Genomic DNA, 23,684 nt, shown 5'->3' with positions numbered 1-23,684 from the left:
TCTGCTCTCAACACTCTTAATCAACATAGTGCTGGAAATTCTAGGCAGTCTAATAAGACGAGGGAAGTAAAATGCATATATCTGAAAGGAAGAAGTAAACCTGTCCATACTTGTAGATGATATAATTATCTACAGGGAAAATCCCAAGGAATCAACAACAACAACAACAAACTCCTAGAACTAAAAAGGGACAAATAAATTCCTCATCTTGTTTAAGTGAATTTGATTTGGGTTTTTGTCATGTGTAACCGAGTCATTTATCTTTTCATCTTCCCATCAAATATTTCTTGAATGCCTAAAATTTGCCAACAACTGTTCTAGATGATAGTGATGCATCCATAGAAAAAAGAATTGCTTACTCAGCCGGTAAAGCGCCTGTCTACAATGTGGGAGACCCGGGTTCGATCCCCGGGTCGGGAAGATCCCCTGGAGAAGGGAATGGCAATCCACTCCAGTACTATTGCCTGGAGAATCCCATGGACAGAGGAGCCTGGTAGGCTACAATCCATGGCGTCGCAAAGAGTCGGACACGACTGAGCGACTTCACTTCCTTTCTTTCTAAGGGTGGTAGTAAGAGATGTAAAAAGTTAAAATAGGGTAAAGAGACAAAAATGAGGGATGCTATTTTAGAAAATGTGGTAAGGGAAGACCTCTTTCAGAGGACATCTCATAGAAGAGGGATTTGGTGAAGGCAATAGTCCAGGGAAGAGTGTTCTAGGCAGTGGAAACTGTAAGTTCAAAGCTCCAAAGGCTGGAACACGTATGTTACAAGAAAAGTAAGGGGGCTGATGTGGCTGCAAGTAGAGTGAGGGAGAAAAGGAGAGGGCAGTGGGTCAGAAAGGACCCTATGCCAGATCATGCAATTTCTTTTAGTCCATGTAAAGACTTGAATTTTTACCTGGCATGAACTAGAAAGTGTTGAAGGATGTAACCAGAAGAGCAAGCTGATACAATTTATTCTTAGTCCTGACCGGTTCAACAGGTCCAAAAATAAACATGGCAACTGGTTCACTGAGACCTAGAGCAACCTATACCTTAATTTCTTTCCTTTTTATTCAAAACTGCTTTGTTTTCTTTCACCCTTTTTTCTTTCCTTCTTCTGAGAGAAAATTCCCTCAATCCCTTTATGAAACTAACCCCTCCAGCAACTCCATGGACATTTTCCCTCTAATAAATACATTATTTTCCCATTCCTGCAAAAGCCTGTGGTGTGTGTAAATTATTAACTATAAAAGGGATAAGTGACCCCAGGGGATTGTGTAAACTTACAGTGTAAACTTAGCCCAGAAAGTTTGCTCCTCCCTCCAGAATGTCTTCACCAATCCAAGCAAGACACTTCTGAGCATAATTTAACCTTTTCCAACTGTCAGGCTATTCTCTCTTCTTTTGGTTATTACCACCACCAAAGCAGATGCAAGAGTTCAAGTTTCAGGGATCCTCCTCTAGGAAATAAGTCTGCCGCCATCCGTCATCTCCAGCTGTGTCGGAAGCTGCCACTTGAGTGAGTACCACCTTATCTGTCTTCTAAGTAAGGTTTGCTGGGCTGGCACATGTACTTTTAAACAAAGACAGCAAACAAACAAGACCAACAAATCAAAAATGGTTTCACTGAAATCTTGGGCAGCTGGGGTGTTTCTATCAGAATTTGTCAGTGGTCGTGTAATACTATCGAGTAAGTGACCAGGAGTATGTACACAAAAAGGCTATAAACATAGCAGCTAAGTTTTTCATTTTAAGCTTTGATTGCTATTTAATTTTTTTAAAACTATGTTCATTTGTTAATTTCTTAAAATTTTTTTTAAAAAATTCAGTTGAGTCCAAGTAGCAGCTGAGTTTTTCACTGTACTACTTAGTTCCCTGCCCTGCTCAGTGGCAAATAAGAATCCATCTTCTGCATCATCCAGGAAGTATGCAAACTTTTTCTAGGAACTTTTAGGAAACATGCATGCAAACTCAAGGAAATAACCTGGGGGCAGCCACTTTTCTCTGCTATGTGGTCAAGCGTAGATCTAAAAACTCTGTATAGAAGTTTTAAGGTAGGATCTGGTTAGGTTGGGGAAAATAGTAGGGATTTTACCTTGCTTTCAGGCTATATATGCCAAGCTACCATTATTGCTTGGATTACTTGATAGGAAAGATAGTTATGGAGATGTGGGGTGGTGAAAACTCTCTTGGCACTGCAGCTTATATGGATGTAGAGGCTACACTGCAGATGAGGCCCTGAAAAGTTCATCTGGCCAGAAGTGGTAATGTCTTTATTACAAGAGTTTTCTATGGCTCATTATGAAAATCCAGGCTCACACTGGGAAACTTAGCTCTATCACCTATAAAGAATACTAAAAGCCTAGAAAATGGATGTTATGAAAAGTTAAAATCTGGCCAGAAATGGTACTATCTTTATTACAAGAGTTTTCTATGGCTCATTATAAAAATCCAGGCTCACACTGGGAAACTTATCTCAGCTCTGTTACCTACAGAGAATACTAAAAGCCTAGAAAATGGACATTATGAAAAGTTAAAATCACTGAAAACATAGGAAAAGAACTTTGTTGGCAAAAAGGTGGTCTTAGTTTTGGTGAAAAAGATGTTGGTATTTTCTTTTTGGTAGAACGAAATGATTAGGCCATTTTAAGCTCCAAATGCCTGGCCAATTTTCTTTTCAACATATGTTTGAAGGATTCTGAATGCAGAGGAGAAAATTGTTTGAAATTTTCACTTTATTTGCAAAATAATGGAAACAGTCCAAATGAAGATTGATAGGGGACTGGCTTAAGATACTATAGTACAGCTGTTCTGGAATGCCACACAGCTATTTAAAACAAAAAAGCAAAATAAGGAAGATCTGTGCACAGATACAGAAAACTCCAAAGTTGTATTACCAAAAAAAAAAAAAAAAAAATTATGGACAAAATCATGTGTATTCTGGACTACATGTGGTATAGAAGTGGTGGAGAAAAAAGAAACTATAGTCATTTGCTTAAATACATATAAAGAAACTTTGAAAAATACATAGAAATAATAATAAGGTTTTCTGAGGGAATAAGGATGGGATGATCAAGACCATCCCCAAGAAAAAGAAATGCAAAAAGGCAAAATGGTTGTCCGAAGAAGCCTTACAAATAGCTGAGAGGAGAAAAGAAGCTAAGGGCAAAAGAGAAAAGGAAAGATATACTCATTCAAATGCAGAGTACCAAAGAATATCGAGGAGAGATAAGAAAGCTTTCCCCAGTGATCAATGCAAGGAAATAGAGGAAAACAATAGAATGGGAAAGACTAGAGATCTCTTCAGAAAATTAGAGATACCAAGGGAAGATTTCATGCAAAGATGGTCACAATAAAGGCCAGGAATGGTATGGACCTAACAGAAGCAGCAGATATTAAGAAGAGGTGGAAAGAATACACAGAACTATACAGAAAAGATCTTCGCAAGCCAGATAAATCACAATGGTGTGATTACTCACCTAGAGCCAGACATCCTGGAATGGAAAGTCAAGTGGGGCTTAGGAAACATCACTAGAAACAAAGCTAGTAGAGGTGATGGAATTCCAGTTGAGCTATTTCAAAACCTGAAAGATGATGCTGTGAAAGTGTTGCACTCAATATGCCAGCAAATTTGGAAAACTCAGCAGTGGCCACAGGACTGGAAAAGGCCAGTTTTCATTCAATCTCAAAGAAAGGCAATGCCAGAGAATGTTCAAACTATTGCACAATTGCACTCATCTCACACACCAGCAGAGTAATGCTCAAAATTCTCCAAGCCTGGCTTCAACAATATGTGGATCAAGAACTTCTGGATGTTCAAGCTGGTTTTAGAAAAGGCAGAGGAAACAGAGATCAAATTGCAAACATCCACTGGATCACAGAAAAAGCAAGAGAATTCCAGAGAAACATCTACTTCTGCTTTATTGACTATGCCAAAGCCTTTGACTGTGGATAACAACAAACTGGAAAATTCTTCAAGAGATGGTAGTACCAGACCATCTGATCTGCCTCCTGAGAAATCTATATGCAGGTCAAGAAGCAACAGTTAGAATTGGACATGAAATAACAGACTGGATCCGAATAGGGAAAGGAGTACATCAAGGCTGTATATTGTCACCCTGCTTATTTTACTTATATGCATCATGTGAAATGATGGGCTGGATGAAGTATAAGCTGGAATCAAGATTGCTGGGAGAAATATTAATAACCTCAGATATGCAGATGACACCACCCTTACGGCAGAAAGCGAAGAACTAAAGAGACTTTTGATGAAAGTGAAAGAGGAGCATGAAAAAGTAGGCTTAAAACTCAACATTCAGAAAACTAAGATCATGGCATCCAGTCCTATCACTTCATGACAAATCGATGGGGAAACAATGGAAACAGTGAGAGACTTTATTTCGGGGGGCTCCAAAATCACTGCAGATGGTGATTGCAGCCATGAAATTAAAAGACGCTTACTCCTTGGAAGGAAAGTTATGATCAACCTAGAGAGGATATTAAAAAGTAGAGACATTACTTCGACAACAAAGGCCCGTCTAGTCAAAGCTATGATTTTTCCAGTAGTCTTGTGTGGATGTGAAAGTTAGACCATAAAGAAAGCTGAGCGCCAAAGAATTGATGCTTTTGAACCATGGTGTTGGAAAAGACTTGAGAGTTTCTTGGACTGCAAGGAGATTCAACCAGTCTATCCTAAAGGAAATCAGTCCTGAATATTCATTGGAAGGACTGATGCTGAAACTGAAACTCCACTTGATGCGAACAACTGACTCACTCACTAGAAAGGACCCTGATGCTGGAAAAGATTGGTGCCAGGAGGAGCAGGGGACGACAGAGGATGAGATGGTTGGATGGCATGACCCAACTCGATGGACATGATTTTGGGTAAGCTCCGGGAGTTGGTAATGGACAGGGAGGCCTGGCGTGCTGCAGTCCATGTGTTCACAAAGATTTGGACACGACTGAGTGACTGAACTGAACTGAAACTGGGCAGCTATTTGATGGGGTGGAAGGCAGATTTTTCACTGTGTACCTTTTATAATTTTTTAAGTCATTTGAAGGTATTATCCTCCAAAATTAAAAACAAGGTTATAGTACTAAATATAGTGTTGTGCTGTGCTCAGTCTCTCAGTCATGTCCGACTCTCTGTGGCCTAATGGACTGTAGCTGCCAGGTTTCTCTATCCATAGGATTTCTCAGGCAAGAATACTGGAACCAGGTTGCCAAAACTTAGTGTTGACTACTTAACTGTTTCCTTCCCATCGAAGGAAACATTGTTAATTCTGTAAGAAGGAAGAGAGCTGCAAAATGTGCAGAATATAACTTGCCAGCAAATAAGAGAAAAGGTTTGTTCCTTCCACTCAACCCTCACTGCCAAAGAGAATGATGTTTGAAGATTCAGGGGTTCATTTCTGTTCTAAAAAGCAGCCTCTTTTAGAGCCTAAGAGAACTGCCAAGGGATCTCTAGTTAATAGTTAACACTTTTCCTCACACAGCTTCAGACAAGAGGAAAGTGATGAGTAAATAATTTACTAAGCCTAAACTTTTAGAAGAAGGCAATGGCACCCCACTCCAGTACTCTTGCCTGGAAAATCCCATGGATGGAGAAGCATGGTAGGCTGCAGTCCATGGGGTCGCTGAGGGTCAGACACGACTGAGTGACTTCACTTTGACTTTTTACTTTCGGGCATTGGAGAAGGAAATGGCAGTCCACTCTAGTGTTCTTGCCTGGAGAATCCCAGGGGCGGGGGAGTTTGGTGGGCTGCCGTCTATGGGGTCGCACAGAGTCGGACACGACTGAAGTGACTTAGCAGCAGCAGAACTTTTAGAAAAATCTTATCTTAGGAACGCTTCCTCTCAAGTTTCCTGTATATTAATGTTTCATATCACTCCAGTTCTGAGCTATTATCAATATAGGTTAGCACTATCAACAAGAATTTTCTGCAATGATAGAAATGTTTTGTGATTCCACTGATATATGTATGGTAGCCACTGGCCACATGTGGCTATTGGGCACTTGAAATGTAGTTGCTGCTGCTGCTGCTGCTAAGTCACTTCAGTCGTGTCTGACTCTGTGTGACCCCATAGATGGCAGCCACCAGGCTCCCTCATCCCTGGGATTCTCCAGGCAAGAACACTGGAGTGGGTTGCCATTTCCTTCTCCAATGCAAGAAAGTGAAAAGTGAAAGTGAAGTAGCTTGGTCGTGTCCAACTCTTAGCAACCCCATGGACTGCAGCCTACCAGGCTCCTCCGCCCATCGGATTCTCCAGGCAAGAGTACTGGAGTGGTTTGCCAATGTGTTCTCCGTGAAATGTAGCTAGTGTGGCTAAAGAACTAATTTTCAAATAGTATTTAAATTAATCTAAATTAGTTGCACATGAACAGTGCAAGTTGTCACACAATTCTGGTTAAAGTAGGAGAGGCCCTTCTCAGGCCTACTATAATTCTGCTATGTTGTGTGTATGTGTGTGTGTGTGTGTGTGTGTGCTCAGTCTTGCCTGACTCTTTGTAATCCATTGGACAGTTCTGAGTTATTGGGGAAAAAAAAAAAAAAACCCACTGTGTTTAAAGTTTCTGCCTTCTGAATAAGTCATTTATCCATTCAACAGATATTTATTTAGCACTTACTCTGGCCAAATGCTCAGCCATGAAATTAAAAGACACTTACTCTTTGAAAGAAACGTTATGACCAACCTAGATAACATATTGAAAAGCAGAGACATTACTTTGCCAACAAAGGTCCATCTAGTCAAGGCTATGGTTTTTCCAGTGGTCATGTATGGATGTGAGAGTTGGACTGTGAAGAAAGCTGAGCACTGAAGAATTGATGCTTTTGAACTGTGGTGTTGGAGAAAATTCTTGAGAGTCCCTTGGACTGCAAGGAGATCCAACCAGTCCATCCTAAAGGAGATCAGCCCTGGGATTTCTTTGGAAGGAATGATGCCAAAGCTGAAACTCTAGTACTTTGGCCACCTCATGTGAAGAGTTGACTCATTGGAAAAGACTCTGATGCTGGGAGGGATTGGGGGCAGGAGGAGAAGGGGATGACAGAGGATGAGATGGCTGGATGGCATCACTGACTCGATGTACGTGAGTTTGGGTGAACTCTGGGAGTTGGTGATGGACAGGGAGGCCTGGCGTGCTGTGATTCATGGCGTCGCAAAGAGTCAGACATGACTAAGTGACTGAACTGAACTGAACTGGCCAAATGCTATTATAATTCCCATGAACATAATAGGCAATGTCCATACCGTCATAAACTTTACATTCTAGTGCAAAGATTAGCAAACTATGGCCCATGGGCTAAATCCAGCCCTCCACTTGCTTTTGTACAACCTGTGAACCAAGAATAAGTTTTGCATTTTTAACTATTTGGAAAAATAAAAAACAGAATAACAATTCATGATGAGACATAATTAGTATTTTTGGTAACACAGTTATGTCTATTCATTTATGTATTGTCAGTGGCTGCTATCTCAACTAGAATTGAGTGGAGCAGTTGCAAGAGAGACCAAATGGCCCACAAAGCCTAGAATATTTATTATTTGACCCTGTACAGAAAAAGTTTGCTGACTCCTGAGCTAAAGGATAGTAATATGCTAGACACCATGATAAGCATTTTGTCTCATTTAATCTTTGGGACAACTCTCTGAGGGTGATTCTACTAGTCTCTTCATTGGTAAAATGTGAAACTGGGGTCTGAAAATGGGTATTTCTAATAAGGTTCCAGGTGATGCTGATATTGATTGTTCATGGATCACAACCTCCAAATCAGTGACTCTCTGCCTTGGTTGCCCAGCAGAATCCTCTGAGGAAATTTTTAAAATTATGATTCCCAGGCCCTACTGAAGAAGGAAACAGAGCTGGACTCCATCTTAGGCCAGGCTGCGAACATTAGGCTACATGCATGATCACCCTCCCAATGGACTCTGAACTTTTTGCCCGGTGTCTATAGAAATGGCATACCAATGGAAAACCAGACCCCCAGATAAAAGAGCCTCAGGACTTGTACTTGGACTCTCCGTTGCCTAAAAGAATATGCTAATTATTTCTGTAACAGAACAAAATGGTAAATTCCATTATGTTTATCGGGATATGACCACAGGCCTATTGATAAATATCCACTGTTTATCTAGTCTTGTGACACGTGAATCATGGGTTAACTTTGATCGTATCTCTCTTTTACCTTGTCCAGACTAGTTTCAAGGAATTTGGGGAGGTGGGTTTGAGCAAGTACACTTAGGGTATATAAGGTTTTCACAAAAACTGGTCGGGGTCCTTGGCTAAGAGGAGATTCTGCCTTGGGCCCGCTGGTGTAATAAACTGCACTCCATTATCTGCATTGTCCTTCTGAGTGAGTTTGTTTCCTGGAACGCGTGGCTACAACACTAACCCCAAAGATTCTGATTTAATTAAGACTCAGGCATCAGTACATTTATAAAACTTTCCTCATGATTCAATTATATAGCCAGGTTTGAGAAGCACTGTTTGAATGAAATCCCATTGATCTGTAGACCAACATTCTAGTCCTAATTCTCGTATCACATTAATGCAAGTTGCTTCCCTTCTGTGGGATCCTGTTTTCTTTGCAGGTGAAAAATGAGGAGGTTTAAATCAGATGATTTAAAAGGGCTTATTCTCATTCCCTTGTCAGGTCTGCACACAAATAGATCAAAGGGTCAGACGAAGTACCCAGGTCTCCTTGGCTTACAGTAAATCTCAGTGAAATATTTGTTGAATTAATATCTTTATTATCATAATAAATCATTATATTAAGTAACTATGAGGATGCATTGAGTGCAACAATATGATGCCTAATTGCCAGGTCCATTTAGGGTTAAATGTATGGCTGGCATCCATTATTAATCATTGTTCGGAAATATATCAATACATAAATGCTTCCACACAGCTACTCTGCCTTACATACTGTAAAGTTAGAATTGAAGCTAAAAATGATGATTTAATGATTGTGAGCCAGAGAAGGCAATGGTGATTCGCTCTAGTACTCTTGCCGGGAGAATCCCATGGACAGAGGAGCCTGGTAGGCTGCAGTCCATGGGGTCGCTAAGAGTCGGACACGACTGAGCGACTTCACTTTCACTTTCATGCATTGGAGAAGGAACTGGCAACCCAGGCCAGTGTTATTGCCTGGAGAATCCCAGGGACTTGGGGAGCCTGGTGGGCTGCCGTCCATGGGGTCGCACAGAGTCAGACAAGACTGAAGTTACTTAGCAGCAATGATTGTGAAAGTAGTGTTTCATTGCAGGAAATTTGGAAGATTACAGAAAGTATAAAGAAAACCCTTAGTCCCTAAAACTGTTTTTAAATAGCCTCAATTATGAGACCTCAGCCAAATAAATGATATTGTGATCAAATGATTTCCCACAGAAGGAGGGAGGGCTGGCTGGCCCAGAGAGGCCTCTCCTACAAAAGGCTAAACTCTATTTTCATATATCTGGTAAATGCAGCTCCAAGCCTGAAGGTAGTGTTGGCTCCTATCTGGAGTGTGGGAATTATAGTGTTTAAACTAGAGGACTTTTGACAGTGCTTTCATGAGTAACTGGTACTTTGCTACCTGTTTCTTCATCTATGGATTATCCACTGGGAAGAATTCTCCTTAACATTTCTACACTCCTTTTGAAATCCTTAGATGAAAGAGATTAAAAGCTTAACTCTTTGCTTTCATTGAGAGTAACTGGATGACCCAGATCTTTTCTTTTTTAGAAATGTATATGGGAGGCACTAGCCCTTACTCGTCAGAAGAATGGGCTGGAATGAGACAGTTCTAGGTTCAAATCCAATCAATGCATCTGTTACAGACTGAATGTTATCCCAGTTCAAAACAGTTCTTATGTTAAAGCTTTGACCTCCAATGTGATGGTATTTGGGGATGGGGCCTTTGGTAGATAATTAGGTTTAGATGAGGTCATGACAGTGAGGCCCCTGATGGGATTAGTATCTTCCAAGAAGAGGAAGAGAGAGCAGGGTTCTCTCTCTCTCCATCATGTGAGATCACAGAGGGACAGCAACCATCTGCAAGCTAGGAACAGAGCCCTCATGGGATAACTGAACCAGCCAGCAGCTTGATCTAGGACTCCCTAGCCTCCAGAACTGTGAGAAATAATTATCTGTTGTTTAAACCAGAGACGACTGAAACAACCTTTTACTCATCATATTCTCCATCTGCAGAGACGATAATAGCATCCACTTTACAGGGTTACTCTGAAGATTTAATGATAAATTGTATGTAAGTAAAGCATTGCGCACAGTATTTGGGACATAGTGAGTTCTCAGAAAATAGTACTATATGATGATTAATAATAATAAAACTTGGCTGCTTGGGGATATGTCTGAAACAAATGCATGTCTTTTTGCTTGTCTTTTAGATGGATTGTATCTGTAGAAATTCTGGGTGCTAAAATACTTAGCCAGACTGACGTTAGCCCTTGTCACCATGAAGATATTACTTTGTGCCAAATATTTTCAGTGCCTAGCAATTCCTGGCTCTATGAGAGCATTGCATAAAGATTACAGAACCGTGACCCCTCAGAATTTCTCCAACTATGAATCCATGAAACAGGACTTTAAACTAGAGATCCCAGAGTATTTCAACTTTGCCAAAGATGTCCTGGACCAATGGACCAATATGGAAAAGGTATGGAGCAAGGACCAGTCAGACTGCAGTTTCTTAACAGAGAGTGGTTTTTTCCCCCCAGGGGACATTTGGTAATGTCTGGAGACCCTTTTGTTGCTATGAGTTGGGGGAGGGTGTATGCTAATCGGTGGAGGCTAAGGGGTGTTGCTAAATACCCTGTAATGCACAGGACATCTGGTTCACCATCAAGAGTTCCATGGTTGAAAAAGCCTGGATTATAAAAATGTATGATTATAGGTTAAATTTTTTTTTTGAATAAAAAGGAGTAGGGACTTCCCTGTTGGTCCAGTGGTTGGGAATCCACCTTCCAAAGCAGGGAACATGGATCTCACATGTCATGGGGCAACTAAGCCTGCTGGCCACAGGCCACAACAAAAGATCCAATGTGCTGCAGTGAAGATCCTGTGTGCCACAACGAAGACCTGAAGTGGCCCAATAAATAAATAAATATTAAAATTAAATAAATATAAAGTACTAAGAATGAAATGTGAATCCAAGAATTAAAAAAATGGTAGGAAATGAGGCAAAGAGCATTGAGAGAAATATAAAGGGATGCAAGAATTCTACCTTTATGGAAAGAAAAATAATCAGGCTAAATGAGAAATCACATGTGCTGAAAGAAGTGACATGGCTCCCAAAATCTAGAAATAAGGACCCCAGAGTTACTCCCAAATACTCCAAGTATGTCCTAACTAAAGACCTGTGAATTGTCTTCAGAGAAAATATTACATTAAGTCAGTTGAAATAGAATTTAGCTGCATAACCACCTTTAAATCTATGACTGGTTTGTCTTTTCTCAGGCTGGGAAGAGACCTTCCAATCCAGCCTTCTGGTGGATAAATGGAAACGGAGAAGAAGTGAGATGGAGTTTTGAGGAACTAGGATATTTATCAAGGAAATTTGCAAATATACTTACAGAAGCCTGTGGTCTGCAAAGGGGCGATCGAGTAATTCTGCTTTTGCCCAGGATCCCTGAATGGTGGCTTGCAAATATAGCCTGTCTGCGCACAGGTTAGTAGTGTTGGTGTTGCAATATTTAAAGTATGGTGGATGAGAGATTTTCCAGAACATCTAAGTAAACATGAGACATTTATTTTGGCCAATTATTTGAAGAACTATACACAACATGGTATTATTCTCAAGAACCTTAGAAATGTGTTGGAAACATGTCTTATCTTTTCACCTAACTATGAGTTGGTTTTTTATTTTTTTAAATAATGAAATACATTTAAGTTAATACCAATCAACAATTGAACACCTATATACCAACTTCTTCTCTCCTCCTATAGGATCCACAATCATCTGCAACTCAATCAGTCACAAACTCAAGGAACTCATCCTTGTTCTTGTGTCAAACCTTTATTCCTCTCATGGGTCATTACCATTCATCTAGTGCCCTAAGCCAGGCATCTGCTACTCCTCCTTCCTAATCAGTTCTTACATCTTATAAATTTGACTTCCTACATGGCTCCAAAGTACCTCCTCTTCTCCAACTTCATTGCTCTTTCCTTACTTCATTTTTACTACCTTTTGAGTGGATTTTCCCAAAAGAATCCCTACTCCTGATTCTGTGTGTGTTTATACCCCATCTCAATCCAATTCATCCTCCACAGCAGTGTTCTTTCTAGAACACATATGTTATCCTTTTATTTTGTTGCTTGATAGTATTTAGTAACTCTTTGTTGCCTACCAGATAAAATCTGAGGTGAATTGTGGAAGGCTCTAGATATCTTCCATTTGTTTTTCTCATTTTCCCATACTCCTACTCTTCAGCCATCTCAAATAGTTTCCTATAAGGTTTGTGATCTTTCTTGTCTCCTTGATTTTGTGCACACTATTTCCTATGCTTAGAAAGTCTTTCATTCACACCTAATCCCTTGACAACTCCTATTAAACTTAAAAGTCTCAGTTCTAATGTCACCTTCTCAGCAACATCACCCTGATCTCCCAGTCTAGGTGCTTTCTTTTTTGGGCTCCCCTAAAGAAATGGTATGTTTCTAATTTAACCTGTACTGTACTGTCTGGGCATACTATTTGTTTATAAAGCTGTCATTCTCATCATTTCATTTCAGTTTGGTCGCTCAGTCATGTCTTACTCTTTGGAACCCCATGGACTTCAGCATGCCAGGCTTCCCTGCCCATCATTCCTGGAGCTTGCTCAGACTCATGTCCACTGAGTCAGTGATGCCATCCAACCGTCTCATCCTCTGTTGTACCCTTCTCCTCCTGCCTTCAATCATTCCAAGCATCAGGGTCTTTTTTAATGAGTCAGTTGTTCGCATCAGGTGGCCAAAGTATTGGAGTTTCAGTTTCAGCATCAGTCCGTCCAATGAATATTCAGGACTGATTTCCTTTAGGATTGACTGGTTTGATCTCCTTGCAGTCCAAGAGACTCTCAAAAGTCTTCTCCAATGCCATAATTCAGAAGTATCAATTCTTCAGCGCTCAGCTTTATGGTCCAAATTTCACATCCATACATGACTACTGGAAAAATCATAGCTTTGACTAGATAGGCCTATGTTAGCAGAGTAGTGTCTCTGCTTTTTAACATGCTCTCTGGTTGATCAAAGCTTTTCTTCCAAGGAGCAAATGTCTTTTAATTTCATGGCTGCAGTCACCATCTGCAGTGATTTTGGAGCCCACCAAAATAAAGCGTCTCACTATTTCGATTGTTTCCCTGTCTATTTGCCATGAAATGATGGGACTGGACGCCATGATCTTAGTTTTCTGAATGCTGAGTTTTAAGCCTACTTTTTCACTCTCCTCAAGAGGCTCTTTAGTTCTTCTTCGCTTTCTGCCATAAGGGTGGTGTCATCTGCATATCTGAAGTTGTTGATATTTCTTCCGACAATCTTGATCCCAGCTTGTGCTTCATCCAGCCCTGCATTTCGCATGATGTACTCTGCATAGAAGTTAAATAAGCAGGGTGACAATATACAGCCTTGACGTATTTCTTTCCCGATTTGGAACCAGTCTGTTTTCCTATGTCCAGTTCTAACTGTTGCCTCTTGACTTGCATATGGATTTCTCTGGAGGCAGGTAAGGTGGTCTGGTATTCGAATGTCTTTAAGAATTTTCCACGGTTTGTGGTGATCCACAAAGTCAAAGGCTTTAGCACAGTCAATAGAGCAGAAGTGGCTGTTTTTCTGGAACTCTCTTGCTTTTTCGATGTTCCAATGGATGTTCCAATGCTGTACAGAAAAATAACTATTTCTGTTTTGTTGACTATGCCAAAGCCTTTGACTGTGTGGATCACAATAAACTGGAAAATTCTGAAAGAGATGGGAATACCAGACTGCCTGACCTGCCTCTTGAGAAACCTGTATGCAGGTCAGGAAGCAACAGTTAGAACTGGACATGGAACAACAGACTGGTTTCAAATTGGAAAGGGAGTACATCAGGGCTGTATATTGTCACCCTGCTTATTTAACTTATATGCAGAGTACATCATGAGAAACGTTGGGCTGGAAGAAGCACAAGCTGGAATCAGGATTGCCAGGAGAAATATCAATAACCTCAATATGCAGATGACACCACCCTTATGGCAGAAAGTGAACAGGAACTAAAGAGCCTCTTGATGAAAATGAAAGAGGAGAGTGAAAAAGTTGGCTTAAAGCTCAACATTCAGAAAACTAAGATCATGGCATCTGGTCCCAACACTTCATGGGAAATAGATGGGGAAACAGTGGAAACAGTGGCTGACTTTATTTTTCTGGGCTCTAAAATCACTGCAGATGGTGATTACAGCCATGAAATTAAAAGATGCTTACTCTTTAGAAGGAAAGTTATGACCAACCTAGACAGCATACTGAAAAGCAGAGACATTACTTTGTCAACAAAGGTCTGTCTAGTCGAGGCTATAGTTTTTCCAGTAGTCATGTATGGATGTGAGAGTTGGACTATAGAGAAATCTGAATGCTGAAGAAATGATGCCTTTTAACTGTGGTATTGGAGAAGACTCTTCAGAGTCCCTTGGACTGCAAGGAGATCCAACCAGTCCATTCTAAAGGAGATCAGTCTTGAATATTCATTGGAAGGACAGATGCTGAAGCTGAAACTCCAACACTTTGGCCACCTGATGTGAAGAGCTGACTTATTTGAAAAGACCCTGATACTGGGAAAGATTGAGGGTAGGAGGAGAAGGGGACGGCAGAGGATAAGATGGTTGGATGGCATCACCGACTCAATGGACATGGGTTTGGGTGGACTCCGGGAGTTGGTGATGGACAGGGAGGCCTGGTGAGCTGTGGTTCATGGGGTCACAAAGAGTTGGACACAACTGAGTGACTGAACTGAACTGAATGGGTGTTGGCAATTTGATCTCTGGTTCCTCTGCATTTTCTAAAACCAGCTTGACTATATGGAAGTTCATGGTTCACATACTTTTGAAGCCTGGCTTAGAGAATTTTGGGCATTGCTTTGCTAGCATGTGAGATGAGGGCAACCGTGCAGCACTGTGAATGCTCTTTGGTATATCCTTTCTTAGGGATTGGAATGAAAACGGACCTTTTCCTGTCCTGTGGCCACTGCTGAGTTTTCCATAGCTGGCATATTGAGTGCAGCACTTTCACAGCATGATCTTTTAGGATTTAAAATAGCTCAACTGGAATTCCATCACCTCCACTAGATTTGTTCTTAGTGATGCTTCCTAAGGCCCACTTGACTTCTGAATCTAAGTGAGTGATCACACCATCATGGTTATCTGGGTCATGAAGATCTTTTTTTACAGTTCTTCTGTGTATTCTTGCCACCACTTCTTAAAATCTTCTGCTCTGTTAGGTCCATATCATTTCTTTCCTTTATTTGGCCATCTTTGCATAACATCTTCCCTTGATATCTCTAATTTTCTTGAAGGAATCTCTAGTCTTTCCCATTCTATTGTTTTCCTTTATTTATTTGCACTGATCACTGAGGAAGCCTTTCTTATCTCTCCTTGCTATTCTTTGGAACTCTGCTTGCAAATGGATTTATCTCTCCTTTTCTTTTTGTCTTTAGCTTCTCTTCTTTTCTCAGGCCTCCTCAGACAACTATTTTGCCTTTTTGCATTTTTTTTGGGGGGGGGAGGGCGGCGGGGAGATGGTCTTGATCACTGCCTCCTGTGCAATATCACAAACCTCTGTCCATAGTTCTTCAGGCACTCTGTCTATCAGATCTAATCCCTTGAATCTATTTGCCACTTCCACTGTATAGTCCTGACGGATTTCATTTAGGTCATACCTGAATGGTGTAGTGGTTTTCCCTACTTTGCTCAATTTCAGTCTGAATTTTGCAATAAGGAGTTCATGATCTGAGCACAGTCAGCTTCTGGTCTTATTTTTGCTCACTGTATAGAGCTTCTCCATCTCTGGCTGCAAAGAATATAATCAACATAGTCATTAGTCATTCTCATCACTTCAGTTCAGTTCAGTGGGTCAGTAGTGTCTGACTCTTTGCAAACCAATGAATCTCAGCATGCCAGGCCTCCCTGTCCATCACCAACTCCTGGAGTTTACTCAAACTCATGTCCATTGAGTCGGTGATGCCATCCAGCCATCTCATCCTCTGTCGTCCCCCATCTCATCCTCTGTCGTCCCCTTCTCCTCCTGCCCCCAATCCCTCCTAGCATAAGGGTTTTTTTTTTTTTCCCATGAGTCAACTCTTCACATGAGGTGGCCAAAGTACTGGAGTTTCAGCTTTAGCATCAGTCCTTCCAATGAACACCCAGGGCTGATCTCCTTTAGGATGGACTGGTTGGATCACCTTGCAGTCCAAGGGACTCTCAAGAGTCTTCTCCAACATCACAGTTCAAAAGCATCAATTCTTTGGTGCTCAGCTTTCTTCACAGTCCAACTCTCACATCCATACATGACTACTGGAAAAACCATAGCCTTGACTAGATGGACCTTTGTTGGTAAAGTAATGTCTCTGCTTTTCAATATGCTATCTAGGTTGGTCATAACCTTCCTGCAAGGAGTAAGTGTCTTTTAATTTCATGGCTGCAATCACCATCTGCAGTGATTTTGAAGCCCCCCAAATTAAAGTCTGACACTGTTTCCACTGTCTCACCATCTATTTGCCATGAAGTGATGGGACCAGATGCTATGATCTTAGTTTTCTGGATGTTGAGCTTTAGGCCAACTTTTTCACTCTCCTCTTTCACTGCCATCAAGGGGTTCTTTAGTTCCTGTTCACTTTCTGCCATAAGGGCGGTGTCATCTGCGTATCTGAGGTTATTGATATTTCTCTGGAAACCTTGATTCCAGCTTGTGCTTCTTCCAGCCCAGCGTTTCTCATGATGTACTCTGTATAGAAGTTAAATAAGCAGGGTGACAATATACAGCCTTGATGTACTCCCTTTCCAATTTGAAACCAGTCTGTTGTTCCATGTCCAGTTCTAACTGTTGCTTCCTGACCTGCATACAGGTTTCTCAAGAGGCAGGTCAGGCGGTCTGGTATTCCCATCTCTTTCAGAATTTTCCACAGTTTATTGTGATCCACACAGTCAAAGGCTTTGGCATAGTCAATAAAGCAGAAAGAGACGTTTTCCTGGAACTCTCTGGCTTTTTCGACGATCTAGAGGATGTTGGCAATTTGATCTCTGGTTCCTCTGCCTTTTCTAAAACCAGCTTGAACGTCTGGAAGTTCATGGTTCACATATTGCTGAAGCCTGGCTTGGAGAATTTTGAGCATTACTTTATTAGTGTGTGAGATGAGTGCAACTGTGTGGTAGTCTGAGCATTCTTTGGCATTGCCTTTCTTTGGGATTGGAATGAAAACTGACCTTTTCCAGTCCTGTGGCCACTGCTGAGTTTTCCAAATTTGCTGGCATATTCAGTGCAGCACTTTCACAGCATCATCTTTCAGGATTTGAAATAGCTCTACTGGAATTCCATCACCTTCACTAGCTTTGTTCATAGTGATGCTTTCTAAGGCCCACTTGACTTGACATTCCAGGATGTCTGGGTCTAGGTGAGTGATCACACCATCGTGATTATATTGGTCGTGAATCTTTTTTGTACAGTTCTTCTGTGTATTCTTGCCACTTCTTCTTAATATCTTCTGCTTCTATTAAGTCCATACCATTTCTGTCCTTTATCAAGCCCATCTTTGCATGAAATGTTCCCTTGGTATCCTGAATTTTCTTGAAGAGATCTCTAGTCTTTCAAAGACTTTTAAAGACTAGATCTTTTGAAGATCTAGTTTTCTAGATCTTTTCTAGTCTCTAGAAAACAACCATTCTGTTGTTTCCCTCTATTTCTTTGCATTGATCGCTGAGGAAGGCTTTCTTATCTTTCCTTGCTATTCTTTGGAACTCTGCGTTCAGATACTTATATCTTTCCTTTTCTCCTTTGCTTTTCACTTCTCTTCTTTTCACAGCTATTTGTAAGGCCTCCTCAGACAGCCATTTTTCTTTTTTGCATTTCTTTTTCTTGGGGATGGTCTTGATCCCTGTCTCCTGTGCAATGTCATGAACCTCCATCCATAGTTCATCAGGCACTCTGTCTATCAGATCTAGTCCCTTAAATCCATTTCTCACTTCCACTGTATAAGGGATTTGAGTTAGGTCATACCTGTATGGTCTAGTGGTTTTCCCTACTTTCTTCAACTTAAGTCTGAATTTGGCAATAAGGAGTTCATGATCTGAGCCACAGTCAGCTCCCGGTCTTGTTTTTGTTGACTGTATAGAGCTTCTCCATCTTTGGCTGCAAAGAATATAATCAATCTGATTTAGGTGTTGATTATCTGGTGATGTCCATGTGTAGAGTCTTCTCTTGTGTTGTTGGAAGAGGGTGTTTGCTATGACCAGTGCATTTTCTTGGCAAAACTCTATTAGTCTTTGCCCTGCTTCATTCTGTATTTCATAACCAAATTTGCCTGTTACTCCAGGTGTTTCTTGACTTCCTACTTTTGCATTCCAGTCCCCTATAATGAAAAGGACATTTTTTTTTGGTTGTTAGTTCTAAACAGTCTTATAGGTCTTCATAGAACCATTCAACTTCAGCTTCTTCAGCATTACTGGTTTGGGCATAGGCTTGGATTACCATGATATTGAATGGTTTGCCTCGGAAATGAACAGAGATCATTCTGTCATTTTTGAGATTGCATCCAAGTACTGCATTTCAGACTCTTTTGTTGACCATAATGGCTACTCCATGTCTTCTTAGGGATTCCTGCCCGCAGTAGTAGATATAATGGTCATCTGAGTTAAATTCACCCATTCCAGTCCATTTTAGTTCGCTGATTCCTAGAATGTTGATGTTCATTCTTGCCATCTCCTGTTTGACCACTTCCAATTTGCCCTGATTCATGGACCCAACATTTCAGGTTCCTATGCAATATTGCTCTTTACAGCACTGAACCTTGCTTCTATCATCAGTCACATCCACAACTGGGTATTGTTTTTGCTTTGGTTCCATCCCATCATTCTTTTTGAAGTTATTTCTCCACTGATCTCCAGTAGCATATTGGGTACCTACCGACCAGGGGAGTTCCTCTTTCAGTATCTTATCATTTTGCCTTTCCATACTGTTCATGGGGATCTCAAGGCAAGAATACTGAAGTGGTTTGCCATTCCCTTCTCCAGTGGACCACATTCTGTCAGGCCTCTCCACCATGACCCGCCCGACTTGGGTGGCCCCACACAGCATGGCTTAGCTTCATTGAGTTAGACATGGCTGTGGTCCGTGTGATCAGATTGGCTAGTTTTCTGTGTTTATGGTTTCAGTGTGTCTCCTCTGATGCCCTCCCAGAACACCTACCGTCTTACTTGGGTTTTTCTTACCTTGGTCATGGGGTATCTCTTCACGGCTGCTCCAGGAAAGTGCAGCCACTGCTCCTTACCTTGGACGAGGGGTATCTCCTCACGGCTCCCCCTCCTGACCTTGAATGTGCAGTAGCTTCTCTCGTCCCTCCTGCACCCGCACAGGCACTGCTCCTTGGAAGTGGCGTTGCTCCTCAGTCATTCTCATAGGACTGTGAAAAAGCTTCTAAAAGGCAATGACTATGATATATTCATCTCTGGGACTCCAAATTTCAGTAAAATATTTGTTGAATTAATATCTTTATTATTGTAATAAATCATTATATTAACTTTCTTAATTTGCTATAATCATTACTTGCATTTGAGGAGAGCTATATGCTCTAATCTCATGTGTACTTGTAAATTATTCACTGGAGTTGCACCGTCCACTTTTGCATAGTTTTTTAATAAAATGACTGCTTTCATGAATACTGTTCAAGCTCACTGTCTTAATAACACAGGGCTTCCCTGGTGGCTCAGTGGTAACGAATCTGCCTGTCAATGCAGGAGATGCAGGCTCAATCTGGGTTGGGAAGATACCCTGGATAAGAAATGGCAACCCACTCCAGTGTTCTTGCCTGGGAAATCACATGGACAGAGGAGTCTGGTGAGCTACAATCCATGGGTCACAAAAGTGTTGGACACAACTTAGCAACTAAAAAACAGCTTAGTAACAGACTAATCTTTTTAAATATATATATTTATTTATTTATGGCTGCAGTAGTTCTTCTTTGCTGCACAGACTTTCTCTAGTTGCAGAGATTAGGGGCTAGTCTTTAGTTGTGGTGTGTGAGCCCTTTCTCATTGTGATGGCTTCTCTTGTTGTGGAGCATGGCCCCTAGGGCACGAGGTCTTCAGTAGTTGCGGTTCATGAGCTACAGAGTGCAGGGTCAGTAGTTTTGGCACAAGGGCTTAGTTGCCCCGTGGCATGTGGGATCCTCCCAGACTAGGGATCAAACTGGTGTCCCCTGCCTTGCAAGGTGGATTTTTAACCACTGAACCACCAGGGAAGCCTCAATAACAGACTGTTTGAGTACCAGGACCAGAAATCCATTCATATTCAATAGTTCAATAGTGAAGAAGAATTATTGAATATTTACTGGAGAATTTTACAGGGGAAAAAGTGAAGAAAGAAAAGCTGGCCTCTGTAAGAGGACAGGCTATTCAGCAGGCAGTTTCTGTCTCTACCTTTTTTGCTCTGAAGCTGTTGCACAAAGGAGGACCCCTTCCAGGGCCCGAAACTGGGCTCTTGTCTAACACTCGGAAATGAATTGTCTGAGGAGACACATGTGCTGACAAAGCAAGAGATTTTATTGCGAAAGGGCACCCAGGTGGAGAGCAAAAGGTAAGGGAACCCAGGAGAAAAGCTCTGTCACATAGCTTGCAGTCTTGGGTTTTATGGTGATGGGCTTAGTTTCTAATGGGTTGTCTTTAGCCAATCATTCTGACTCAGAGAACTTCCTGGCAGTGCATGCCTTGTTCAACCAAGATGGATGCTAGAGAGAAGGATTCTGGGAGGTGGTCTGACATGTGGTGTCTCCTTTTGACCTTTCCCGAACTCTTCCAGTTGGTGAAGGTTTATTAGTTCTGTGTTCCTTACCAGAACCTCCTGTCATAAAACAATTCATGCAAATGGTTACTATGGTGCCTGGCCAGGGTGGGCGGTTTCAGTCAGTGTGCTTCCCCTAACAAAGCCACAGGGCCTCTTGTCTCTCTGCTTCTCTCAAACTCCTGCTCCTTTGACCTCTTCTTTCTTGCTAAGGAATACTTTCTCTTCATTTTCGTTGGTGCATGGTTTTGATTTGCCAGACAAATATCTCAGATCCTAACCTACATATTACATCCTCTAATCCACTCAGTCTCTTAAAATTTAAGGCAGAATCTGATTGGCACAGCTTAGATTAGGCCAATCAGAAGTGATCAGAGGCAGCTTCAACTGATAAAGCTTGGTTATTGGGGCTGTGGGCAGAAGGAAGGCAGGTTCTCTTAGAATGAGGAGGAATAAATGGTAAATCTAATATACTAACAATGCTAGTCTTCATAGTAGAATTAAAAATGAACTTATAATTACTGGATTTCTTAATAATTTTTCCCTTTTAATAAAACTTAAATAATTTTTGCAAGTAGCCTCAGCTATTTATGTATTACATAGGGCTATATACATGTGACAAAATGATAAAGGAATGCAAAGGAATGGTTAACACAATATTCTGGATCATGACTACCTGGTAATTTGGGGCAGAGCTCACAGAATGCTTTAAACATATTGTTAAACTCTCTTTTTAAAGCTAGATGGTGGATAATTCTTATTTTCATATTTTTTTAAGGGGATACACAACATAAGCTCTGTTGCGCAATTGGCAGTTTTTTCAAAGAAATAAGAAAAATATACAACTGAACTGTGCCTTTGGAGGAGTCTTAAAATGTTTGGGGATGCATTACTAAAGGGTATAGTAGTGAAAAAACTGTTACTGTGCTTTCAAAAAAGGAAAAGTACATAGTACTGAAGAGGGATAATGTTACAATGTAGCATTCAAAATCAGAATTACTGGAAACTTGGAGAAATGTAAGTTCTTTAGCTCCATTCAAGGTTTACCAAATCTAAAACTGGGGTTGAGATATTAAAAACCTAGACATCTGTTTTATTAAGCCCTGCAGGTGATTCTGGTGCATGTCCAAGTTTGAGAACCACAGAACTAGAAGAAGTAAGCCTCTCTCCCTCTGGGGGCCTGGAGAATGACAAGAAAGACTTGGGTAAACTGGCAGATTTTGCTACTGGTCACTAACCAGCTTATGTTAGTGTGTGGAGAGTGGAGCTCTGCATCTTAGGAGAGGCTTCTCATTATCCTGTTTATGATTCAAGGTGTATAAAATTACCAATTTATTAATTTGCCTGAAGGGCCAGAAGACTCTGGCATGAGTAGCCCTCTCTCCCTGCTAACAGACCTACATAAGACAAAAATAAGCCAGACGTTTGTTTAGCGGACAAAACAAGTAACTTTCATAATTTAATTTATTGGCACTGGAGTTTGAAAGCTCAGTTCATCCACCTCATCTTATTATACCCATCATCCTTTCAAGCAATAAATGTTTATTGGTCAATTGCTATGTTTTAGGAGCTGTGGAGTTTATGATCCAGTGGGAGAGAGAGTCAGGAGTCAAGTCAACACAGAGTTGATAAGTGTGACAAGTGCTATCAAGGAAATAGCACAAGAACCACTGTAATGTTTGAGGGGTGCTACTACAGACTGAGAGAAGGCCAGGCGCATAACTTAAGCTGAAACTGAGGGATGAGTCAGCCAGAGGGAGAAGGTATGGGTGATGGGAGCATTCATTCTAAGCAAATGGAAAAGCTCTACAAAGGTCCCGAGGCAAGAAATAATTTGTAGATTTGAGAAAATGAAAACAGTGCAGTGTGAATATAGGTACTGGCTAGGGGCCACCTCATCCCAGGGACTACAATATGTAAAATCCCTTAACAGAGACTTCTCCTCTAGACAGGCTTAGATGAGTACTATCAGGATTTGCCCTAGTAAGTCTCCTTTTTCTATGTTCTGTGGCTGCAATATCCCTTTCTGAAACCAATTCTATATTAATATGTTATATATAAGGGTATGGCTTAATCTTGTTGCCCTGTGAATCATATGTCTGTTTATATTGACTATGAATATCTCTATTCTATTTTATATTGAGTTTACAGTTTAGCTCTTGGAAGGCAATCTATTTTCCTTATTTCCAAGTTCTTAGATATGCCTATAGTCTCCAGGGCCAACAACAAACTCATCATATTTTCGTTTTCAAACTTTTGCAAACGTATTGTAGGTCAAATTCCAACAGAAATCTCAGTATATAATCATTAAAAAAATAATAATTGCCAAGAATATGTTCCTTTAAGTGCCATTTACCACAAAAATCTACTATCCCACTTCAGTCTCTTGAAGAAGTTTATATAATACTTGTGGTCCCTCAGGAATTATAATAAACATTCACTCATTTTGAAAGATTGTTGCTGAGCTGTGAAGACGCTGGGATTCTTGGCCTCTGGAGGAGAGGAATTCATTAGGGGCCAGTGACGAGGCTTGATCGCTCAGAGCTTTTGTGTAATAAAGTTTTATTAAATGAGGAAAAACAAATAAATAAATAAATTTTTAAAAAAGTATAAAAGAGATAGAGAAAGCTTCTGACATAGACATCAGAAGGGGGCAGAAAGAATGCCCCCCCTGCTAGCCTTTAGCAGTATGTTATATACCTATCAGCAAGCTGCTAAT

The 23,684-nt window shown here is 40.9% G+C and overlaps 1 protein-coding gene across 1 annotated transcript in view; it reads left to right on the top strand.

The window, feature by feature from the left end:
• The first annotated feature begins 10,427 nt into the window (after positions 1-10,427).
• Positions 10,428-23,684, top strand: part of ACSM3 (acyl-CoA synthetase medium chain family member 3) — a 52,503-nt gene continuing 39,246 nt past the window's right edge. Inside the window, exons 1-2 of the mRNA XM_052660623.1 lie at positions 10,428-10,637; positions 11,438-11,648. Coding sequence (XP_052516583.1) covers positions 10,437-10,637; positions 11,438-11,648 — 412 coding nt within the window. The 5' untranslated portion in view covers positions 10,428-10,436. The remainder of the gene's footprint in view (positions 10,638-11,437; positions 11,649-23,684) is intronic.

This window comes from Budorcas taxicolor, chromosome 2, assembly GCF_023091745.1.
Source record: "Budorcas taxicolor isolate Tak-1 chromosome 2, Takin1.1, whole genome shotgun sequence".
NCBI lineage: Eukaryota > Metazoa > Chordata > Mammalia > Artiodactyla > Bovidae > Budorcas > Budorcas taxicolor.
This window is presented reverse-complemented; position numbering and strand designations above follow the sequence as displayed.